Raw genomic sequence first — 20,950 nt, 5'->3', positions numbered from 1 at the left:
GTGCTTGCCTCAGTGCACTGCGCCAGCGTAGCATAAAAGAGATACGCTACGGCGGCATAAATATGCGCCGATGTATGTGAATCCGGGCCATAGTCTGCAGAGTACTGGGACCTCACTGAGCTGCCTGGTAGAAGTACCTGGACCAGAGCACTGGCTGGATGCAGTTATAATGTCTTTGGCAGAGAAAAGTTTACATATGTATAATTCAAATGTACATTTAGCTGGGGGGTGGTGGTGGGGGGGGTCTCAGCATGAAGCCGAGCATTTTCACCTGGGCCACTTACCCTGTTCAGTCTTACAGCAATTATCTATTGGGTCACTTTCATCTGCCTCAGGAGATGTCATATAAGAAGTAGCTGGAGAATTCCACACAATCTCCTTCCACCACTAACAGACTACTATGTGAAGCAGCTAGAGCCGCCGGCCTCCAGATCAGACTCGGGCAAGATGGCGCCTCCAGCAGGAACCAGTACAACAGGTTAGCCTATGGAGCCACAGCAGCATGCATTTACAGGGAGCCGTAGAGACAACATGGATCACATCATGCCTCCTATCTTCCCACTTTAAGAGCCTTGTGCAAAGAGTAGAGACGGCCATCAGTGTGAGTTACACCTTTTAAAAAAAAAAAGAAGTGAAGGGCTCAAACAACAAGGTCACAGATGTAGCCCTGGACCCTGTTAAGCTGTGAAATGCAATTACGGAGGTTTAGGGCATCCAAAGCACCCTCATTTCCCAAATGACTCAATTACACGTTTATTGGTCGGCTTGGAAAATTGAAGTCTTTGCCAGAACATTAGGCGCTGAGGCATCCCAGAAGCTACTTCACAGGCAGACCTGTAAGCCACAGACATGGCCAGTTTTCTTACTCTTCATTATGTACTCTTGAACATATGATAAGTAGTCAGATCTGTCTTTTTTCCCGGGGATGTCAGTGTTTAAGTAGTGAGATCTGACTTTTTTTTTTTTTTTACCAGTAATGCGAAACTCTTATATCAGAGGTCTTAGAACCCCTTCTACTCTTAATATCTATAGTTCTTACCCTCCTACAGTTAACCTCAAAGTAATTATAGCTGTGATATTTGATACTAAGTCTTTAGAAAGGGGAGGGTCTACAGCTCAGCCCACCTTAGCTTTTTGGTGTATAATTTGTATTTATTTTTTATCTCTGTTACACTATGATCTTGTTCACACTTGACTAAATTTCTAACGCTTAACAAATGAATTTATCGTTTATATGCACTGTTTCCCATGCAGTGAGACCACGAACGTGGGCCATTTTTTTTCCTCATTAAGGTAATAGCGATATTTCATGGGATCAACTGTAGTGCTTAGCTGTGGACTGACCTCCTCTCTCCTTTTTTGTGTTAGATGTTGGTATTGCACATGTGCCTACTCAAATAATCATTGGGCTTCATGTACACGGGATGTTTTTACAACCTCTCCTGAATGATTTAACTTGACAGATAGTAACTCATGTTTAAAACGTCAGTTTTGCTGCATTTACATGCCGCCTTTAGCAGCGTTTTACAGCGTTTGTGTTTAGAAGCGTTAAAAAATATTTAATTTTTATGTTTTTTAATCTTTTTAAATAGCCAAAAATGAAAAATGCCTGTAAATTAAATGCGGCAAAATGTTACTGCGTTTAGCCATGTTTAGCGCTTAAAATGCCTTTAAACTCGGCTTCTGAATCCATTTTTTTGCGTTCCAAAAAAAGCCTCTAAACGCAACTGCCTAGAAAAGACTGTAAATGACCCTGTGTACATGTACTGATAAGATAATATAGAGGAGAGTTCGGGAGCAGTTGAAAAAAATGCCCAACTGCTCCTAAACGTGTGTTTACCAGCAGTAGTATACATGAGGTCTTAGGGACAGAGAAGAGTGGGATATATGAAGTTAGTTACTATACTTCTCTGTTGTATTTATGCAGTTTCTAACTCAGGTATTTGATACACCAGAGAAGCACCTCCTCACATCCTGCAACCTGCTATGACCCCCTCATAGGTCGGAAGACCAAACAGATGTGGGGCTGCACTCTTAAGGAATTACTTGTGGACCCCCTGATTCTTCTCTGTCTCTGGGACTGTTCAGTAGTCTAACCAGACATATTTGACCGGCTTACCAGTTTGGTGGTGGCCTGGGTTGGCTGTAAGAGGGACAGGTTGCCTCCCTCCTGGTTACACTTGGACACCGTACAGATTGCAGATGAAAGGTCGAATCCACTTAATCCCATATTAAAGGGATCTCATAGACTCTGAGAGACTGGGTGGATATTACTGTGTCTGCTGGCACATGTGTTGATGAAGTGCTTTGCCCTTCAGAGTTTCCTTTAGGCTCCTTTATAACAATTACCCCTCATTGGGTACCACCCTGTTGTCAAATGATTTGAATACATTTTGACAGGATACTCCTGCTGTTTTGTATTGTTTAATTTTTTTTAAGTTTTGATTGCTTCACTATTCACTTTACGTTGTTCCATTTGGCCCAGGACCTCAGGTCCTTTGTACCTTATTGTGAATCCCATTAGGTAGCTCTCCATACCATGACTCTAAAGATCATTTTGTGGAAAGTCTGAAAAGTGAATGCGTCTGCATGATAAATGTTGTTATATTAGGGGTATCCTAAATATCCCTATTAAGGGTATTCTAAATCCAGATGTAATCAAGGAATTGAAAAGGTTTTTCCAGCTTAACAGGTTTTGGTAGTTAACCCTCTCACATTTTGGGCCTCCCATAAATGTCGTTATATTAGGGGTATCCTAAAAAAGGTCAAGGGATCAGCAATCCTCTTGCCTCATTCTCAAACTCCAAAATTAGAACTGTGCAATAAAGTACCGCTAAGGTCCTCTAGCTTAGACACTGAAATTACTGAAACATGCGAGCATCTGCATAACCTCTTCCTTTTAAAAGATTAAGCATATATTTATGTACAACAACATTTTTTTTTTAACGAATATGGAAATAAATGTAGTAGGGCTCTTGCCCATGCACTTTAGGCAGGCAAAATACAGACCTTTATTCCTTCCATCCTATCTGCTACCAGCACTAAAGTACATGCTACTGTGGCTATTGCTGATGTCTTTCTGTCCAACTATATGGACCTTTATAACCTGAACCTTTCAGTAAGGCCTCTATCAGTAACTATTAGCAAGATATTTCTTACAAAATAGTAACCTGTTTGTACAGGACACCGTTAATACTCATCAAACTATTTACTCAACAAAGTAGGCGGTGTGGGCATTGTAACACACATCCCTGATCTTTCTTGCATATTTTTTGTGAGTGCCCTGCATTACAAGCCTTCTGGCAACCAGTCCTTCTGGTTTCTCCCTGTTTGGTAATCCACCTGCTATATTTCTTAACCTTGCGCCCATGTCATGAAGGAGATACAAAAAAAATCTGTTGTTTCACTTATTGAACACATCCAGGGCTTGTATCCCTAGTACCTGGAAATACCCCAACCCACAGACAGACAATGGTTTGTCCGAGTAAATGAGATCTAAGAAATGGAACACCTTACAGGAGCCTTCAGGGGCGAGATTTCTGACCAAGACAAAAAATTGCATTATTGGGAAGAATGTAAATGCTCCTCCCAGTACAAGCAAATGGTATAGAGCCTAGTCTCCCTTATTTCAGGCCAAGCACAGTGCCTTCTAATGTTGGTCCTCATTCAGGAGATACCGGCAACAGCAATTATTTGTACGTACACGCGATTAATCTGAGATGGTGGTATGGTAGGGGCCACTTTTTTTCCTCCTTTTACCCCACATTCCTAATTTAGACATGCACTTCCCTGGGTGGGAGCTCACATGTTCTCTCTTTTTTTTTTTGTTACTCTGTGTCCATACCTTTTTACTGTTTGTTCCAGGAATTAATCTCTGATATTGTCTGATTACCTGTCAATGTTTTTTATAAAACCATGAGTATCTGCACCAAACATGGTGGGTTGCAACCTTTGATTGCTCCAGTACACCTTACCATATTGTTAAGATGTATTTATTTAGTCTGTATTATCTGAGCATTAACTTTGTATCTTATGTACCAATGTATGAAATCATGGTACTTTGACCCATGCCAACATTTCATGTAAATGATGTCTGTGATCTTTTTTCGATATGGTGTTATTCTTATTTAATTAAATATAAAATGTTTAAACAAAGTGAGTATTTTGTAGCTGTTTGACTGAAGTTAAGCTAAAACATGTGATTTTTACCTCCACCACCAAGAAAAATACTTTGCCTGATATTCCTGTTCTGTGATAGAGCACCCCTGGGATAGTTTATTCTCAGTGGAATAAAGAAAAACAGACAACTTGCCCATAGCGAGCATATACATGTCTTCTTTCATTTGCTTATTTCTTTAAAAATCTACTTATATGGCAGAAAGGAACAAGCATGTTCAGTTGCACCTTAATTAGCCTGCCAACAACATGTACACCTTCATAGTTACTGCCAAGTTTGATCACTTTGTGCAGAAGCAGGGGCTGAAAGGTTCATAATTCATCCAACACTAATGTAGAGTTTTTGTATCACAGACCAGTGATATCCAATAACCCTTAGGAGCATTTAAGAAAAATTTGACAAGTATAATTCTTATGCCGCATACACACGGTCGTTTTTTGTGATGGGAAAAAAAAACGAAATTCTTTCTCATGAAAAAAAACGACGTTTTTCAAACTACATTTTAAAAAACGACGTTGCCTACACACCATCGTTTTTCAAAATGCTCTAGCAAAGCGCGGTTACGTTCAGCATGTACAGCGGCACTCTGTTCCATTCAAGCTCGCTTCATAACTTGCTTCTGAGCATGCGCGGGTTTATAAACATTGTTTTAAACGTCGTTTTAGCTACACACGGTGATTTTTTATGACACAAAAAACGACGTTTTCAAAAACGACATAAAAAAATTAAGCATGCTTGAATTTTTTTTTGGTAGTTTTTCAGAAGACATAAAACGACGTTTTCCCCACACACGGTCATTTTAAATGACGTTTTTAAAAATGTTGTTTTTTTCATCACAAAAACAAAAACACAAACGAACACACTAAATTCCGACCGTCTAAAACGCGGTGACGTACATTCCGTCTGACTTTTTTCATCGGAAATTCTGATCATGTGTACGAGGCATTAGATGTGCTGGCTCCCCCACTTCACTTCATAACATGGTGCTTGGAGCAGGTTGTTGTTTTGTAGTTTACTAAGTGAGCCGGGAACATTTCTGATTAATAACAGCAGATTACATAGGAAGTTAACAGTGCATTACATTTCTGGTAGAATGTATATTTATCTGGCCTTAGAGCCCATTCACACCTAGGCGTATATACGCCTGAAGCGTGACGCTCGTGCTGCTGGAGGGGCGAATTTACATTGATGTCTATGAGGATAGGGTTTGCATATACTTTAACAAAATTGCGCCAGATGCATAATTAGCGAGAAAACAGAGCTACATCCTCCTCCTGTAACCATTTCGCTGGCCACCCTTGTGCAGTCAATCCCTATAGATTTCTTTGGGCCCATCCCAATACAGGAGATGCTCAAATGGAAGTCAATGAAGATCAACTGTATGTGCAGGGACAACAGAAAGAATATTTAACAAAGGAATTTAAGGATTATGACAGGCCATGGGATTTAGGTGGGTATGCATTTGGGGCTAGGGAGGGTGACTTACTACTTTTAGGGGAGTCCAGGCAGAAAGTATTACTGTATTTTATATGAATGACCGTTATTATTTCAATCATAAAGTCCACTATCCTAGTATGTACATTTTTTTTTTTTTAATAGTTAGTACAAGTCTGCATCACAAAACACATTGAATGTATGTTTCTCTCTTTCTATAGGCTACAGACAATGATGTTGGAACATATGGAACAGTAAATTATTACTTCAGCGATGATCCTGACAGGTAAGAAAATCACATTAAAGAATTAAACAATAAAAGCAGGCAATACGAACCCAACGCAGCTTCCTACACACTAATCTGTAATTAATTCAGTCTTAAGCTTGCCTTAAACCACTTTATAAAAGCAAGTGACGCTCCCGGCTTCCAGTGCCACTTATCGGACCATTTAAGAACTATAAAAAGTGCTCGGGCAGTCGGAAATGCTAGTTATTGTATAGGAGGATTGTGCTTTTACACTGGTAACAATTTACTGTTATACTTTTTGCAGATGAGTAAAGCTCATGTCTTTCTAATTATTATTAACCAACAAAGATCTATAAATCACATATCCACATTAACCACTTCATTACTGGGCTCTTAAACCCACTTCCTGCCCAGACCAATTTTCAGCTTTCAGCACTAACACATTTTGAATGACAATTGCGCGGTCATACAAAACTGTACCCAAATGATATTTTTATAATTTTTTTCCCACAAATAGAGCTTTCTTTTGGTGGTATTTGATCACCTCTGTGGTTTTTATTTTTTGCGCTATAAACAAAAATAGAGCGACAATTTTGAAAAAAAAAACACAATTTTTTACTTTTTGTTATAATAAAATCCCCAATTTTTTTAGAATTTTTTTTTCCTCGGTTTAGGCCAAATGTATTCTTCTACATATTTTTGTTAAAAAAAAACGCAATAAGCGTATATTGATTGGTTTGCGCAAAAGTTATAGCGCCTACAAAATAGGGGATAGGTTTTATTATTTATTATTTATTTTTTACTTTTTTTTACTAGTAATGGCGGCGATCTGCATTTTTTTTTTTTTTGTCAGGCCTGCGATATTGCGGCGGACATATCAGACACTTTTGACACAATTTTGGGACCATTCACATTTATACAGTGATCAGTGCTATAAAAATGCACTATTTACTATTTATTATAAATGTGACTGGCAGGGAAGAGGTGAACACTAGGGGGTGAGGAAGGGGTTAAATGTATTCCCTGGGAGTGTTCTAACTGTGTGTGGAGGGGGACTGACTGGGGGAGGTGACTGATGCTGTGTCCCTATGTACAAGGGACACAGCATCAGTCTCCTCTCTCCCTGACAGCACGTGGAGCTCTGCTATCACTGGTGATCGCGGAAACCTGGCGGACATCGCCCCTGCCAGGCGAGAGCATCGGCTTTCCAGCGATGCTCCGGGTACAGTGTTTCCCCGCTGCGCGCCCCCAGCGGCGTGCGCCGGGAATGTAAATAGCAGGACGTCCAGGGACGTCCACCCAGCACTTAATAGCCGCGCTGTGGACGTCTTTCAACTATAGCGCGGGTCTCAAGTGGTTAATTGATAATCTAGATACAAGGTAGCGCTGTTTAACATAAGTCACAAACATAAATAATTAAGTGTTCAACATGAAACAAAGGGCTAGATCCACGAAGCAGTTACGCTGGCGTATCTATTGATACGCCGCGTAACTGTTAGTTTGCTCCGGCGTATCTTTGTTTTGTATCCACAAAACAAGATACGCCTGAAGCTGGGCTAGATCCGACTGGCGTACGTCTTAGTACGCTGTCGGATCTAAGGTGCATATTTACGCTGGCCGCTAGGTGGCGCTTCCGTCGATTTCCGCGTCGAGTATGCAAATTAGCTAGATACGTCCGGCCACGGACGGCGCATGCGCCATTCAGAAAAAACTGCATTTACGTCGGGTCAAGACGTATTAACATAAAACACGCCCCCATCTCATCCATTTGAATTACGCGCCCTTACGCCGACACAGATACACTACGCCGCCGTAACTTACGGCGCAAATTCTTTGTGGATACGGGAAATACGCTGTAAGTTACGGCGGCGTAGTGTATCTGAGATACACTACGCCGGACGTAAAGAAGCGCCGCGCTACGTGGATCTGGCCCAAAGTGTCTATATTACTTATTAAAATGATGTTGCAACATATCCTTTAACCACTTGAATTCTGGAAGATTTACCCCCTTCATGACCAGGCCATTTTTTGCTAAACGGCACTGCGTTACTTTAACTGACAGCTGTGCAGTCATACAACACTGTACCCAAATAGAATTTACCGTACAGTATGTCGCTTTTTTCCCACAAATTATTTTCTTTCTTCTTTTTTCTTTTCTTCTTTCTTTTGGTGGTATTTGATCACCACTGCTCTTTTTTTATTTGTTGCACTATAAAGAAAAAAAGACCGTCATATTGATTGATTTGTGCAAACTATGGGATATATACTGAATTATTTTTTTACTAGTAATGATGGTGATTAGTATCTTTTAGCGAGACTGCAATATTGTGCTGGCCATTCAGACACTAGCTGACACTCTTTGGAAACCAGTGACACTAAGAGTGCTTTCACACTCACAGCGATATGGGTGTCGGTGGTAAAACGCCGCTATTTTTAGCAGCGATTTACTGTCAGTTTTGCAGTGCTTTTCGGCCACTAGCGGGATGCTTTTAACCCCTGCTAGTGGCCGAAAAAGGGTTAAAAGCTACAGCGGCGCTTCAGCGGTGGTGCCCATTGATTTCTATAGGTAGGGGCGCTTTAGGAGCGGTGTATTCACCGATTCTAATGCGCTGCAAAGAAGCTGCTGGCAGGACTTTTTTCTGACGCCCTGCCAGTGCACCACTCAGTGTATGAAAAAGTGTAGCGCTTATTTTTGTGAAAAAGTCAGTTTGTTGCAAACATACATGTATATGAAATCTTAATTTCAGTGACACAATTTAAGTGAGTGTGAGGAGGAGGCTTACCAGATGGTATTGACTTGGTGAGGTTTATACCACCCAAGTCAAAACAGGCTTATATAATCTGTCAGCAAGATGTATCTAGCTGGTCCTGAATCCACATATCAGTCGGCACCACAAATTCCAGAAAACACCAGGAAGTGTAAATACATGTAGTCTTGTCTTGTCTCTGACTCCAATAAGACTACATGTATTTACACATCTTGCTGACTGGTGGTGTCTCTATCCTTTCACATAGAGGGTCACCTAAAGATCCGCTCACCTATCTGAATCTAGCGCAGTGTCTTTATTTACTGTGCATTCCCTCACCAAGGTGTAGATTTATTTTGACAATTTTTAACTGCCTAAAATACATATGTATCTCCACATGCGCACACACCTATACATGAGTAGTGGGTATGTGCTAGCAGAAAGGTAGTTAGATGTAGGCGAGTTCATATGCAGTGTATCTTTTTACTGTGATTTGCTTGTGTTCAGTCATTGTCACAGCGAAGTGGTGGGTGGAATACACACCAGGTCCCAGATAGTTGCCATTGAAAGCAGTTGCCAAGTAAGCCCTGTGCATCCTGATGGAAAAGCCGAGAACCTGCTCGGTAATTTTCCCCGTGTACACACGAGAGGTTTTCCCGTCTGGAAAACTGCGGGAAGAGCTTTGGCCGGGAATCCCGGCCGTGTGTATGCTCCCTCGCAGTGTTTCATTATAGGAAAACTGCCGGGTTTAAAACTGCCCGGAATCCCAGCAGGAAAATGGAGAGCAGGTTCTCTATTTTCCCGCCGGGATTGCCAGCAGTTTCCTGTCAGGAAAACTGCAAGGTTTTCCCGGCCAAAAGCTCTCTTGGCAGTTTTCCAGGTCATGTGTACAGGGCTTAAAAGTAATTTTCAGTTTTCTTTTTTCATTCAGCCCACTGAAGAACTAACAGATTCCTCCATATACAGAAATGAGATGGATTGATTAATCCCCCTTCTGAGACATTGTATTCTAAAAGTGAGACCCACCACTGTCCGTATACGCTGATCAGGTGATCGACAAATATTTTCCAGCGTGTCCCTTTAACACAGAGGTCTCAAACTGGCAGTCCTCCAGCTGTTGCATAACTACAAGTCACATCATGTCTCTGCCTGTGGGAGCCATGCTTGTAACTGTCAGCCTTGCAATGCCTCATGGGACTTGTAGTTCTGAAACAGCTGGAGGGCCACCAGTTTGAGACCCCTGCGTTTAACATATGTCAATGAAACAACTGACTTCTGTAGAGGAGGGACAACCGCACACTGATCGAAATGTGACTGATTTCTTCTGAACTGCCTGAAATTTCTATCAATGTATGGCCAGCTGAAAACTCTATTATAATATTCGTCTTGGTTATTTACCTTCAAGGGATAGAGAGAGGGACAGACAGCCACACTATACTTATGCTTTTTATTGCATCTGAGAATTAGATTTCCTTCACACTGATCAGTTTTTGCGTTAAAAAAGCATGAGAAGAAATGCATGACCATTAAATCATAGGAAACTCTTCACACTGGTCAGTTGTGGGTCCAAAGTCCTGCAAGCTGCATATTTGGTGCATGTGTAATGTGGTAAAAAAAAATAATAATAATTCACTAAACGGACTTCCCCATTGAAATGACTGGAATATGCATCAAAAACATGGCAAAAAATGCATCAAAAATGCACATGAGGTTTTTTGAGTCGCATGTCTTTTTTTCACAGGTGCAAAACTCACTGGAGACGCAGCAAAAATGTGTTTTTTGCAATGGAGCAGTGGGAAAGTAGTCTTACTAAAAAAAAAAAAAGGCTTTTGACTGGAATCACTCTGATCAGGATATAAAAAAAAAACACCTGGTCATAAAGATGATAAATTACAACATGTAGCAGGTTTTGCTGACAGAATGCATAAAGCTTTTAAAGCATAACTTATAAAAAAAAGTACATAAATGTGTTTGTTATAAACAAAGGATACTTATCAGCATATATGACACAGGAGGCTTCTTTCTGCCTGTAGTAGCGCTCGACACTGTAGACTTCTGCTTCACAAACTGAAGAACTTCCAGCAAGTGTCATCGTTGTCCTTGTCTGCTTGGATGCAGCAAACATCAGGTTACATTTATCCTGCTACTCCTGCGCACTAAACATCTCCTTTTTAGCATCTAGCAGATACCGGGAATAAAGATTGTTTATATTTCCACACGGGTGGAAATGAGGGCGCAGATGCATTTTACAATTGAATTTGACACATTGGTTAAAGTGGTTGTAAAGCCTAATCATCCTAATGAATTCATGTTTGGTAGCAGTATGCCCCCTCATTCGCAGTCTCCGCTCTAATTTTTCCCACATTTGGGTTCCTCAACCCAAATGTGCTCATACGTGTCTTTTTGGACCTTGCTTTGTACACTGGTGCACAGTCATGTTGGAACAGGAAGAGGCCATCCCCATCCCGTCACTGGAACTAAGGGGCCAAGCCCAACCCCTGAAAAACAACCAAACACCATAATCTACCCTCCACCAAATAATTTGTAGCAGTGCACAAAGCAAGGTCCATAAAGACATGGATGAGTGAATTTGGGGTGGAGGTGGAGAACTTGACTGGTCTGGACAGAGTCCTGACCTCACCCAACAGAACACCTTTGGCATATTTTAGAGCGGAGACTGCAAGCCAGGCTTTCTCATCCAACATCAGTACCTGACCTAACAAATGCACTTCTGGAAAAATGGTTAAAAATTCACATATACACTTAATTTTGTGAAAATAGTGCCACGCTGCGTATCTATAATTCTTATATACCGTATATACTCACTTATAAGCCGAGTTTTTCAGCACATTTATTTGTGCTGAAAATGCCCCCCTCGGCTTATACTCGAGTCACCTTTTTGTGCCTGATCTCCCAGACTTTGGGGACCCGGTACCAAACTTGGCACACATGTAGCCCCACTGTTCCTCTTCCTCTACAATTTTTCAAAGCCGGGCACCCCTTCCATAGCCTCCCATGTTAAATGGTAATTTCTCTGGTGATTTTGGGGACCCGAACCCGGCCGGTCGTAGGTCCCCTGGACCCGGAACTTGGCACACATGTAGCCCCATTTTTCCTCTGCAAGTGTGCAAAGTTTGTTGTCCGGAGGACCTACGGCTAGGGAGCAACAATTTTTTAAAGCCGGGCACCCCTTCCATAGACTCCCATGTTAAACGTCAGTCTAGTCATGGACACAGTGAGGCATGGGCGCACAGTGAGGCATGCACATGGACACAGTGAGGCATGCAGATGGACACCCTAGGCTTATACTCAAGTCAATATGTTTTCCCAGTTTTTTGTGGTAAAATTAGGTACCTCTGCTTATATTCGGGTCGGCTTATACTCGAGTATATGCAGTAAACAAATAATTATACATTCCATAAAATAATTTATGAAAAAAAATATATAAAAAAACAGTAGTTTTCCAAAGCTGTCACTGCTGTGTAAAATCGTATTTAAATGGATCCAATATTCAGTGCACACCACCACCTGCTAAAATGCCTGCTCACCTCAAGGACGAGTATAAAACTCATAGACCGATCACTCCTCCTGTCCACCTCGATCTATCCACTTTACCAATGGTAGTAATTCATACAGTCCCCAGAATGCACCTCTGTGTGGGTAATCAACGTTTGAATTGTTTCCAAAAAACATCTTCCTCCACTCGCTTTTCAATAATCAATTCCACTTATATTTCCAGGGATTACGGACATAAAACAAAAAACACAAGTACCCTAGTGTTCTCTGCTTTTAAATTTATTAAAAAAAGCCCCCCTAAAATGTTACACTTACAAGAAATAACAATAAAAACAGCATGCATCAAATCACCAGCTCATTCACCACAGATCTAGACTCACTGTGCTTCGCATGACATCACAAATTTCGATTCCTCCCCTCTAAACGTGTGTCTGCCTCTCATTGGCTTTCATCAGTGGAACTCCCATAGACACACTACTAAATCTTGTGGACTGCCTTTCCAGAAGAGTTGAAGCTGCTATAGCTTCAAAGGGTGGGACAACTCAATATTGAACCCTACAGACTAAGACTGGGATGCCATTACAGCAGGCGTCCCAATACTTTTGGTAATATAGTGTATGTGCCGCAAAACTTTGCTGTAACTATGTCTGCACTTAGTTTTACTTAAGTTGCCCTGCCAAGTCCCACATATAGCATATGGTAAGAGGTACCAGGATCTGCATGCAAGCATCATTTATTTGCTCAGAAGGATTACATGTACAGTATATGGGAGAGTAGAACAATTCGAATACAATGGCACATGGAAATTTGTTTTGATACAAATAAGAAACAAACTGGATGAACAATAAACCAAAGTACATTACAATCACTAGGCTGTGGGTATGTCCTCGCCATCAGGAGGCTAAATCAATTTAAAGGTTTGTCGCCGTATCCTCTTTCCTAGGCATTGTTCCCATCCAATAGAAACCTTGTTTCTTGTCTGTTTGGCTTGGTGTGCTTGCAGCTGTTGCACCATATTGGGGTAGTGCCTGTGATTCTTACTGACACTCTTGCTAACCGGCAGCACAAGATACCAGAGGAGTACATTGCCAGGGCATTTGTTTGCCATGGAAAAACTCCTGAATACGGGGACTGTCCCCTGCAAACGGGGGAAGATGGCAACCATATGCCAGTGAAGCCCACTCAATCTGGCTTCCTGTGATGGCGTTGTTACGTGTTTAGACTGTCACACAGAGGAGTCTTTAGTTGTAATTTCAATTTTAACAAACATCGCTAATTTTTTCACTGGCAAATGAGTAAAGAGAGATAAATTGAATAGGGTAATTGGCTGTGTTCAATATTTTATGCAATTAAGGCAAAAGGTGAAATGTTTAGTGGGATTACGTGGCTAAGAAAACATGGGAAGACTGGTCCAGTGGGACTGCATTGAGCAGCCCTTAAGGATTTGAGAATCTTTACACAGTAGATTTTGTCTGAATATTCATTTTAGTTATCCAGTCTTGTGAAAAAAACAATTCTTTTTAGCTTTGAATAAGGAGTCAAGATTAGCTTTTCACATGATTGGATAAATGAAGTGTATATTCAAACAATTTATTGTGTGAAGATTTTCAACTTCTTTAATAAGTCAGACTTATTATATTTCATTTTAAACCTCTTGGTGCTGGGTAATAAAGTAAAATGTATGGAAACCATTACTTTAAATCCCATTATCCAAGTTTTCTTTAAAAACCAAAACCAAGGGAATGACTTATGAAAACTAGAGATGATGGCTACAGCAACTAGTGAAGCATAAAAAAAGATCTGGAAGAAATTGACAACTTCTCTTCAAATATATCTCTTACAGTTTGAGTCTACAGAATGTAATTGGTTACTTTAAGCAGCCTTTTGAGATGCTCTATGAAATGTTCTTCTTTCATGTAGCTATGTTTCCCTGCTACATGAGTTTTATTTAACTCTACAGATAGGAGCTCTGGTGACAGCATTGTTTTAGTAGAGAACAAGTGGGAAGCAGAAAGCAGGGTGAATAGGAGCTACCTATAGTTGACATTAGCATTTATGAAATACCCTCCTGCTGTGTATAATCTGTATTCCCTGAGATAGTGTGAATCAAGCATGCAAAGAATCGTCAATATATCTGAGAAAACTAATTGTAAACATTACACCAAAGTCATTGTCTGTGGCACTGTATGCAGCAGCATAGCAATAAGCGCAGCAGACAGCAAATGGTGTTACAGCGTAAGAGGTCTTATTTCACAGCTTATGGTAGGTGTTATAATAAATAAAGTGAAGATTTTTCCCTTAACTTCACAAGTACTTTAGAGACAAAAAAATAGTAGCCATTGCCTACTATAACACAAAATAATGTGTCTGCTTACTTTCAAACAATAGATAGCTTTGTATTTCGGAACTGCAATGGCACAAAACAGGGATACATTGCTATGGTGTTTCAATGAGACTTACTTGCTGCTGTGTAGATTTTGGATAAGACTCTTTAATCGTAATTGCTCAGTAACAGATATAAATATTTCCAGGTCTCCAGAGGTAGCCCTTTTCCTGAAAATTAGATCCTGATATTACTAAGTGGCCTAAAGAGCTAATTTTATAAATGCTTTCAGCAACATGAATCTGATAGCACGGTGTTGGAAGCTAGCGTACCCTCCATAATAATATAACTAAATTTAATAAGACTTGGGGGCCCTTGGATTAACTATATATCTCCTGCGGACTGAGACCGGAGTGGACCATGTCTTCTAGCCAACATGATCTTCTCTTTTATTGTTATTTTCTGACCTCTGTTCTCTCTACGTATGTTATGTGAGATCTCCTACTAGTGAACATTGGTGTTTTTATTATGTTTGTGCTCTATGCAAGTTCAAACAAGAAAAACAGCACTTATGACAAATTTAAAGTGTTACCAAACCCAGGACTTTGCATTCACTATATCTGGTCTCCCACAGTACACAGAACATGGAAATGCAATAGTTTTGTAAATATAAACGGCTAAATACCTTTTCTCATTAGTGGTTAGAGCAGTCTTGTGACTTCTATCAGTGTCTGCTAAAGCTTGTAGGAGAAATTTTCATGCCCCCTTGATTGTCCTATGAGGCTTAAGGACCCCTGACCCTCTGTCTGGACAGTCCTGATTGGCCCTGTGCTGATCATATGCACTCTCCCAAAAAAACAAACAAAAAAAACCCTGTAGCAATACACACCAAACTGAGTATATGCAGCTTGCCCACAAGGCCCTGTTCTATCAAGTGATGGTTTGGGGACTGTGGAAGAAGAGGAGGATCAGAGAAGACAAACAGCCTTTTTACACAATGTAGATGATTAACCCCTTAGGTTCCACAGTGTGTATAACAAGCATGCTTTACTGCTTATACAGACTGATTTTACTGTAGTGGGGTTGATAACACTTTAAAGGTGTAGCTTTCGATAGGCCTTGCTATATTCTCATATACAGTCTTGTAAGATTATTTTTTGATGATCACTTTAGTTCATCTATGTGACAGTTTTTTTTTTCTGTGGATGCCATCATTTTGGAGCCATTTTTTCATTTACTGCTAATAAAACTTAAAGCAGAACTATAGCCAAAACTTTTTTTACTGTAATTCTCCTATATATCACAAGAGTGCAGTTTGTTTTGCAGTTCTGTGACCCGTTTTTAGCTGACAGTAGGCTGAAGTCCGCTGTCTTCTGACATTACTGAGCCGGTCCAGGCTGTGAAAGAATCCTGACTGTATGGTTGGGATCCACCCAGCAGCCTGGATTGGCACCTGGCTCAGCTTCTCAATGATCAGCCAAGAGCCTGAGCCAGCCCCTCCTGCCCCTTCCACAGCCCAGCACTCCAGTGAACACTGGAGGGGCAGAGCATAGGGCCCGAGACTGATAGTCCCGGCTCTCTACTCAGAGCGGAGGGGGAGAAATGAGCGATCCGCCGAGTTTAATCGCTCAGTTCTCATTGCAGAGCTGCAGGGGGACAGATGCAGCTTCAAATCGATGCTGCATCCGGTTAGGTGAGTAAAAATGTTCTATTTTTTTTACAAAGTCCATTTTAATAGTTTGAAATATGAAAAGTACTTGCTGTGGGTTTTTAAACATTATGTGAATTTGCCGCTTTCAAGATCTCTTTGTTTTTCAGGTTTTCACTTGACAAGGACACAGGTGTAATAACACTGATTGCCCGGCTAGACTTTGAGACCACCCCGCGCTACACCATCACAGTGATTGCAAGGGATGGTGGTGGTGAGGAGACAACTGGCCGTGTTCGCATCAACGTACTGGATGTCAATGACAACATCCCGACGTTTCAGAAAGAGTTGTATCTAGGAGCAATCCGAGAAAATGAACCGTCTGTGGTCACAGTAATTAAACTTAGGGTGAGAAGTACATTTTTCTCTGTTCTATTTATGTGTGATTGGCTGGCTTTTCTTTCTTCCCGCATCAGATTTTTTGTTTTTTTGGCCAAGACTGATGAGTTGGACAAGTCTGTTGATTATTCACAGCAGGATCTAACAGCTCAGTTAAACCTTTTATGCATATTAATCCCTTAGAATTAGTGATAATAGTTAGGAGCAAACTGCTTTTCATCAACTACACACAAAGGTTCAATTGGTAAAAAGTCTCTGCCAAATGTGACCTGTTGTTTCATGGTTTCCAGGCACAATATGAGCCTTCCTGTTCTCAGAAAAGGCTACTGAGGACATTGTTATAAAAATGTGATGAATTCCTTACTATGTCATCTTACAGATCACACACCTGGATTGTAAGTCACAAAGAACCTCTGGGGTTCACCACATATGAGGTTATTTTAACATCAGAGACTAACATAAGTACGATAGATTGTTGCTAAATTCAACTCCTTTGTTGTTTTGTATTAAATGGCAAATCCCCTAAAGTTTTTTTAAAGGGAAAAATGTATCTCTTTGATACTACCTAACCAGAAGTAAGTATATTTACTATACTGTATCCTAGACCTTGCTTGATGTAAACTCATTTAGAAGAGCATCTCAACAAACACGTATAGTAACTGGCAACATACCATTGATGCAGCACACCAGAATGCATGAGCCATGTGCTGCATTATAAAAAAATGGGACAGGTAACTAAAGTATGTTGGCAGCCCATTCAAAATTACATTACCATATGTGCGGTAATGCACTGAAACAGACTGCTGAACAGGTCCTTATACAAAAACATCTACATGAAAAATATTCAAAGTATACCAACAGCATTTTATTTTTTTTAAGTTTTCGGTAGGGTGGAGAGGCAATAGAACACCTGTCAAATTTGTATTGCTGTCTGTCACCCCACCCATTAATGAGATACTCCTTATATTTGTTCTGTTTACCAGTATTTCTGAGAGTGAAAGTGACCAGGACAGGAATAGAGGGGAAATCTGTCACCAGAACTAGTGTCCCCATTGGAAATCAGAGATTCCCTAACTTTTGGTGGGATTTACTCTCACTTCCTGTACTGGCTATGGGGCAGAAAGTGAAGGGAAAATTTGTTAATGCATACATATAAAGCGAAAAACGCACTGAATAGGTAATGAAACCATGTCAGTAGTGTAGGACTTTTTGTGGTGTTTCGTGTCAGAAGTAGGTGAGCTAATAATGTAACATAGACACATATATAGAAAAGTATCAAAATTTAATATAAATACACGAAAAAAAAATGAATAAAAAATACAATGACAGAAATCATTGATTGCCCTGTTGCAGATAAGATGTGACAATAATTAGATGAGTAGAGGGCAGGTCGCCGACATGTTTCGCACTACGCGTCTTCTGGGCGCCGCACACATCTATGACATACTCTTATCTGATAATATGTAAACAAAAATAAATTAGTTACATATAATTTAAACAGGGTATATAGTGTACATTTCATGTGATTCATTAGTCATAAAGAAAAAAATTACATAAAAATTATATATACATATAGATGCTCACCGATAACTGTGGAATGTCAAATAACGCCAGTGGATACACACGGAGCAGGACTAAGGGAAGTTGGAAAAATACACCGGGCACAAGCGTGTCTGGGCAACAACTTCACCCCCTGTGGGAGTCAGATACACAGGGTTCTGAGTAAGGCCGTACCCTTGATAGGTTGCAGTGTTACAAATTGGATAACAAGATCTAAAAAGATAATAATAATAAAAATAGCTAGTATGAGTCATATATATTAGAGCATATATGTATACATATGCACACATATATGCACATAAGGGAACTAATACCACAGTCATAGAAATATATAACTGTGGTGTTACTGATGAAAAATAATTTATCCATCAGCACACTTAAATAGGGAAAGTCCCAAAAGAAAAAAAAAGTAATTAATATATAATAGATATGGTTCAATTATTAAGTAGCATACCTATTGTTGTGGTTAAGCAACGCTTAGATTCCTATATGACCATAGTGATGGATACAGAGAGGTTATGACGAAGCAGAGGCTCCTGTAGTGCCTGGTGTGGCATACATATGGAAGTCACACACCTAAATTGATAGTAAAACATATTACTGCACAGTTAATGCAGAGTAAAAGAAATTATATTGTTATTCCCCATTCCCTGGTGTGGGGCTTGGCGAAACCGGGGCGTCATGGCAGAACCACAAAATCTCTCACCCAATAAATACTAAGTAATTACAAACAGGTATCTTTTATAATGAGGCTGGTATCCTAATACAAAAGGAAAGCCTAGGGCATATCAGTTATTCAAAAAGAGAGATAGTCATATGGTGGGGGAGATCCTGGTCTGCAAAATGGCACCACAGATAATAAGCCATATACATGCCACATAGAAGGAACCAGGGAATAAGGAGCAAAAGTAATAAAGGAGGAAAGGCACTTGGTTCAACATACCTATTGCAATGTGCAGGTTAAGCGTCCTCTCTGGTGGTGAGGTTCTGTCACCAGGTTCCTGGCGTGTGTGAAAGAAACACACACGCTGGTGCTTAAGTCCATAGGGTGACCCGGGTGTGAAGGGTCCAGTGACCCCTGACATCACATCCGTTTGATCTGACTAGCCGCGCATGCGCAGATGGGCCCGGAAACGGCCGTACTGCGCATGCGCCGCAGTCTATATGGATGAACTGACATCCAGATCAGCCAGATCAACGGCCTCACTTACTCCAAAGCTGCCGCTCAGACAGCGCCACCCGGTGGTTCCCAATGGGTACTGCTGTGTATAGATTACTCCTCTGGCAGCGCATTGACATCCACAGTTGATATAATATGTAAGCATGGGTAAATTTCATGGTGTAATGCATAACACCATGCATGAAAAAGTTAAATCTTGTGCAGCAAGAAGAGTTGCTATAGTATATTAAACCTACAGTAATATCCCCATAACAGGGGAAAAGGCAATAACAGAAGAACAGTCTTGATCTTGATAATAGATCATTTCACCTTAAAGAAGCAGGAAACTCAATTGTGTCCACTAGGTGGCAGACGGATGCCAAATAATGTTATGATTACTGTATATAAGTGAGAAAGCAATCCTTGCAGGGCAAGATAGATAAGAAATAAAGGATTACACATTAAAAATTAATAAATAATAATCAAATATAAATCTAACTTCCTACAGAAATGGCTTAAATGATAAAGCCGTATTCAGGCCAGGTGTGTAGGTCGCCCTCTGATTAAAGATCCAGCGGGTTTCCTGCTGCAGGATTTTTTTGTCAAAATTGCCCCCTCTTTCTGGGGGTGGGACCACCTCCAACACAAAGAATGAAATAAAATTGGGGTCGTAACTATGATGAAGTCCTATGTGTTTGCAGATAGGTGTGTAAAGTAACCCCGCCTCTAAATAATAAAGGTGGTCCTGGATGCGTTTGGCAAAGGGTCTCTTTGTTTTCCCTATGTAGAATGCACCACAGGTACAGGTCGCTAAATAGATAACCCCGACCGTGGTGCAATCTGCATAGGTTTTGGATTTGTGATAGCCTCCCCTAGGTAGATGGCATCCTGATCCCTCCTTCACCCAGGGGCATCGTTCACACTGGCCACATCTAAAAGTCCCTTTTTGTTCTATCAAATTGGTGGTTGATGAATCATGGTTTAAATGGCTATGTACCAGGTTATCTCGGATCGATCTAGGTCGCCTGAACACAATTTCCGGCTGTGCTGCCACATACTTGGAGACTATCGGGTCCTCCGCCAAAAAATGCCAGTTATTGGCTATAATCCGGCGGAAGACATCTTGATTATCACTAAAGGTCGTGATGTATTTTGTTGTACTGTTGGCATCTCTTTTTTTGGGCTCAAAGATTAGGGTTTCTCTTGTTTTTAGTTTTGCCCTTTGGTACGCCTGTCTCAAGACTTTTTTACTATATCCTCTTAGTAGCAATCTCTCATATAAGGCCTTTGATTCAATTTCAAAGTCTGCCTCCTTGGTACAGTTTCTCCTAATCCTAAGATATTGTCCGAAGGGAATGCTTCTCACCAATGGGCGAGGGTGGGCACTTGAGTAGTGCAAGATTGTATTACCAGCCGTCTCTTTACGATAAAGATTGCTGTGTATTAACCCATTAGGGTCAATAATCAGTGTAAGGTCCAAAAAAGGGATACTGAAAGTACTTGACTGGCTTGTAAATTTCAGATTATATCTATTCTGGGAGATATATTGCATAGACTCCGTTAATAGCTCAGCTGGTCCGGTCCAGATGACAAGGACATCGTCGATGTACCTCCGCCACAACAAAATGTGGCAGAGGTACACCACGGCGCCGTCATCAGCAAAGAGCTCCCTCTCCCACCCCCCCAGGTACAGGTTGGCATACGATGGGGCACTCGAAGTCCCCATCGCAACCCCCTGTA

General features: G+C 40.8%; 1 protein-coding gene across 1 annotated transcript in view; it reads left to right on the top strand.

Moving 5' to 3' along the window:
- The first annotated feature begins 5,533 nt into the window (after positions 1-5,533).
- Positions 5,534-20,950, top strand: part of LOC120910430 (cadherin-23-like) — a 245,796-nt gene continuing 230,379 nt past the window's right edge. Inside the window, exons 1-3 of the mRNA XM_040322190.1 lie at positions 5,534-5,689; positions 5,833-5,897; positions 16,263-16,500. Of these exons, the coding sequence (XP_040178124.1) occupies positions 5,534-5,689; positions 5,833-5,897; positions 16,263-16,500 (459 nt within the window). The remainder of the gene's footprint in view (positions 5,690-5,832; positions 5,898-16,262; positions 16,501-20,950) is intronic.

Source organism: Rana temporaria, chromosome 8 (genome assembly GCF_905171775.1).
Source record: "Rana temporaria chromosome 8, aRanTem1.1, whole genome shotgun sequence".
Classification (NCBI taxonomy): domain Eukaryota; kingdom Metazoa; phylum Chordata; class Amphibia; order Anura; family Ranidae; genus Rana; species Rana temporaria.
The sequence above is the reverse complement of the archived record's forward strand: the minus strand, read 5'-3'. Positions and strand labels throughout refer to the sequence as shown.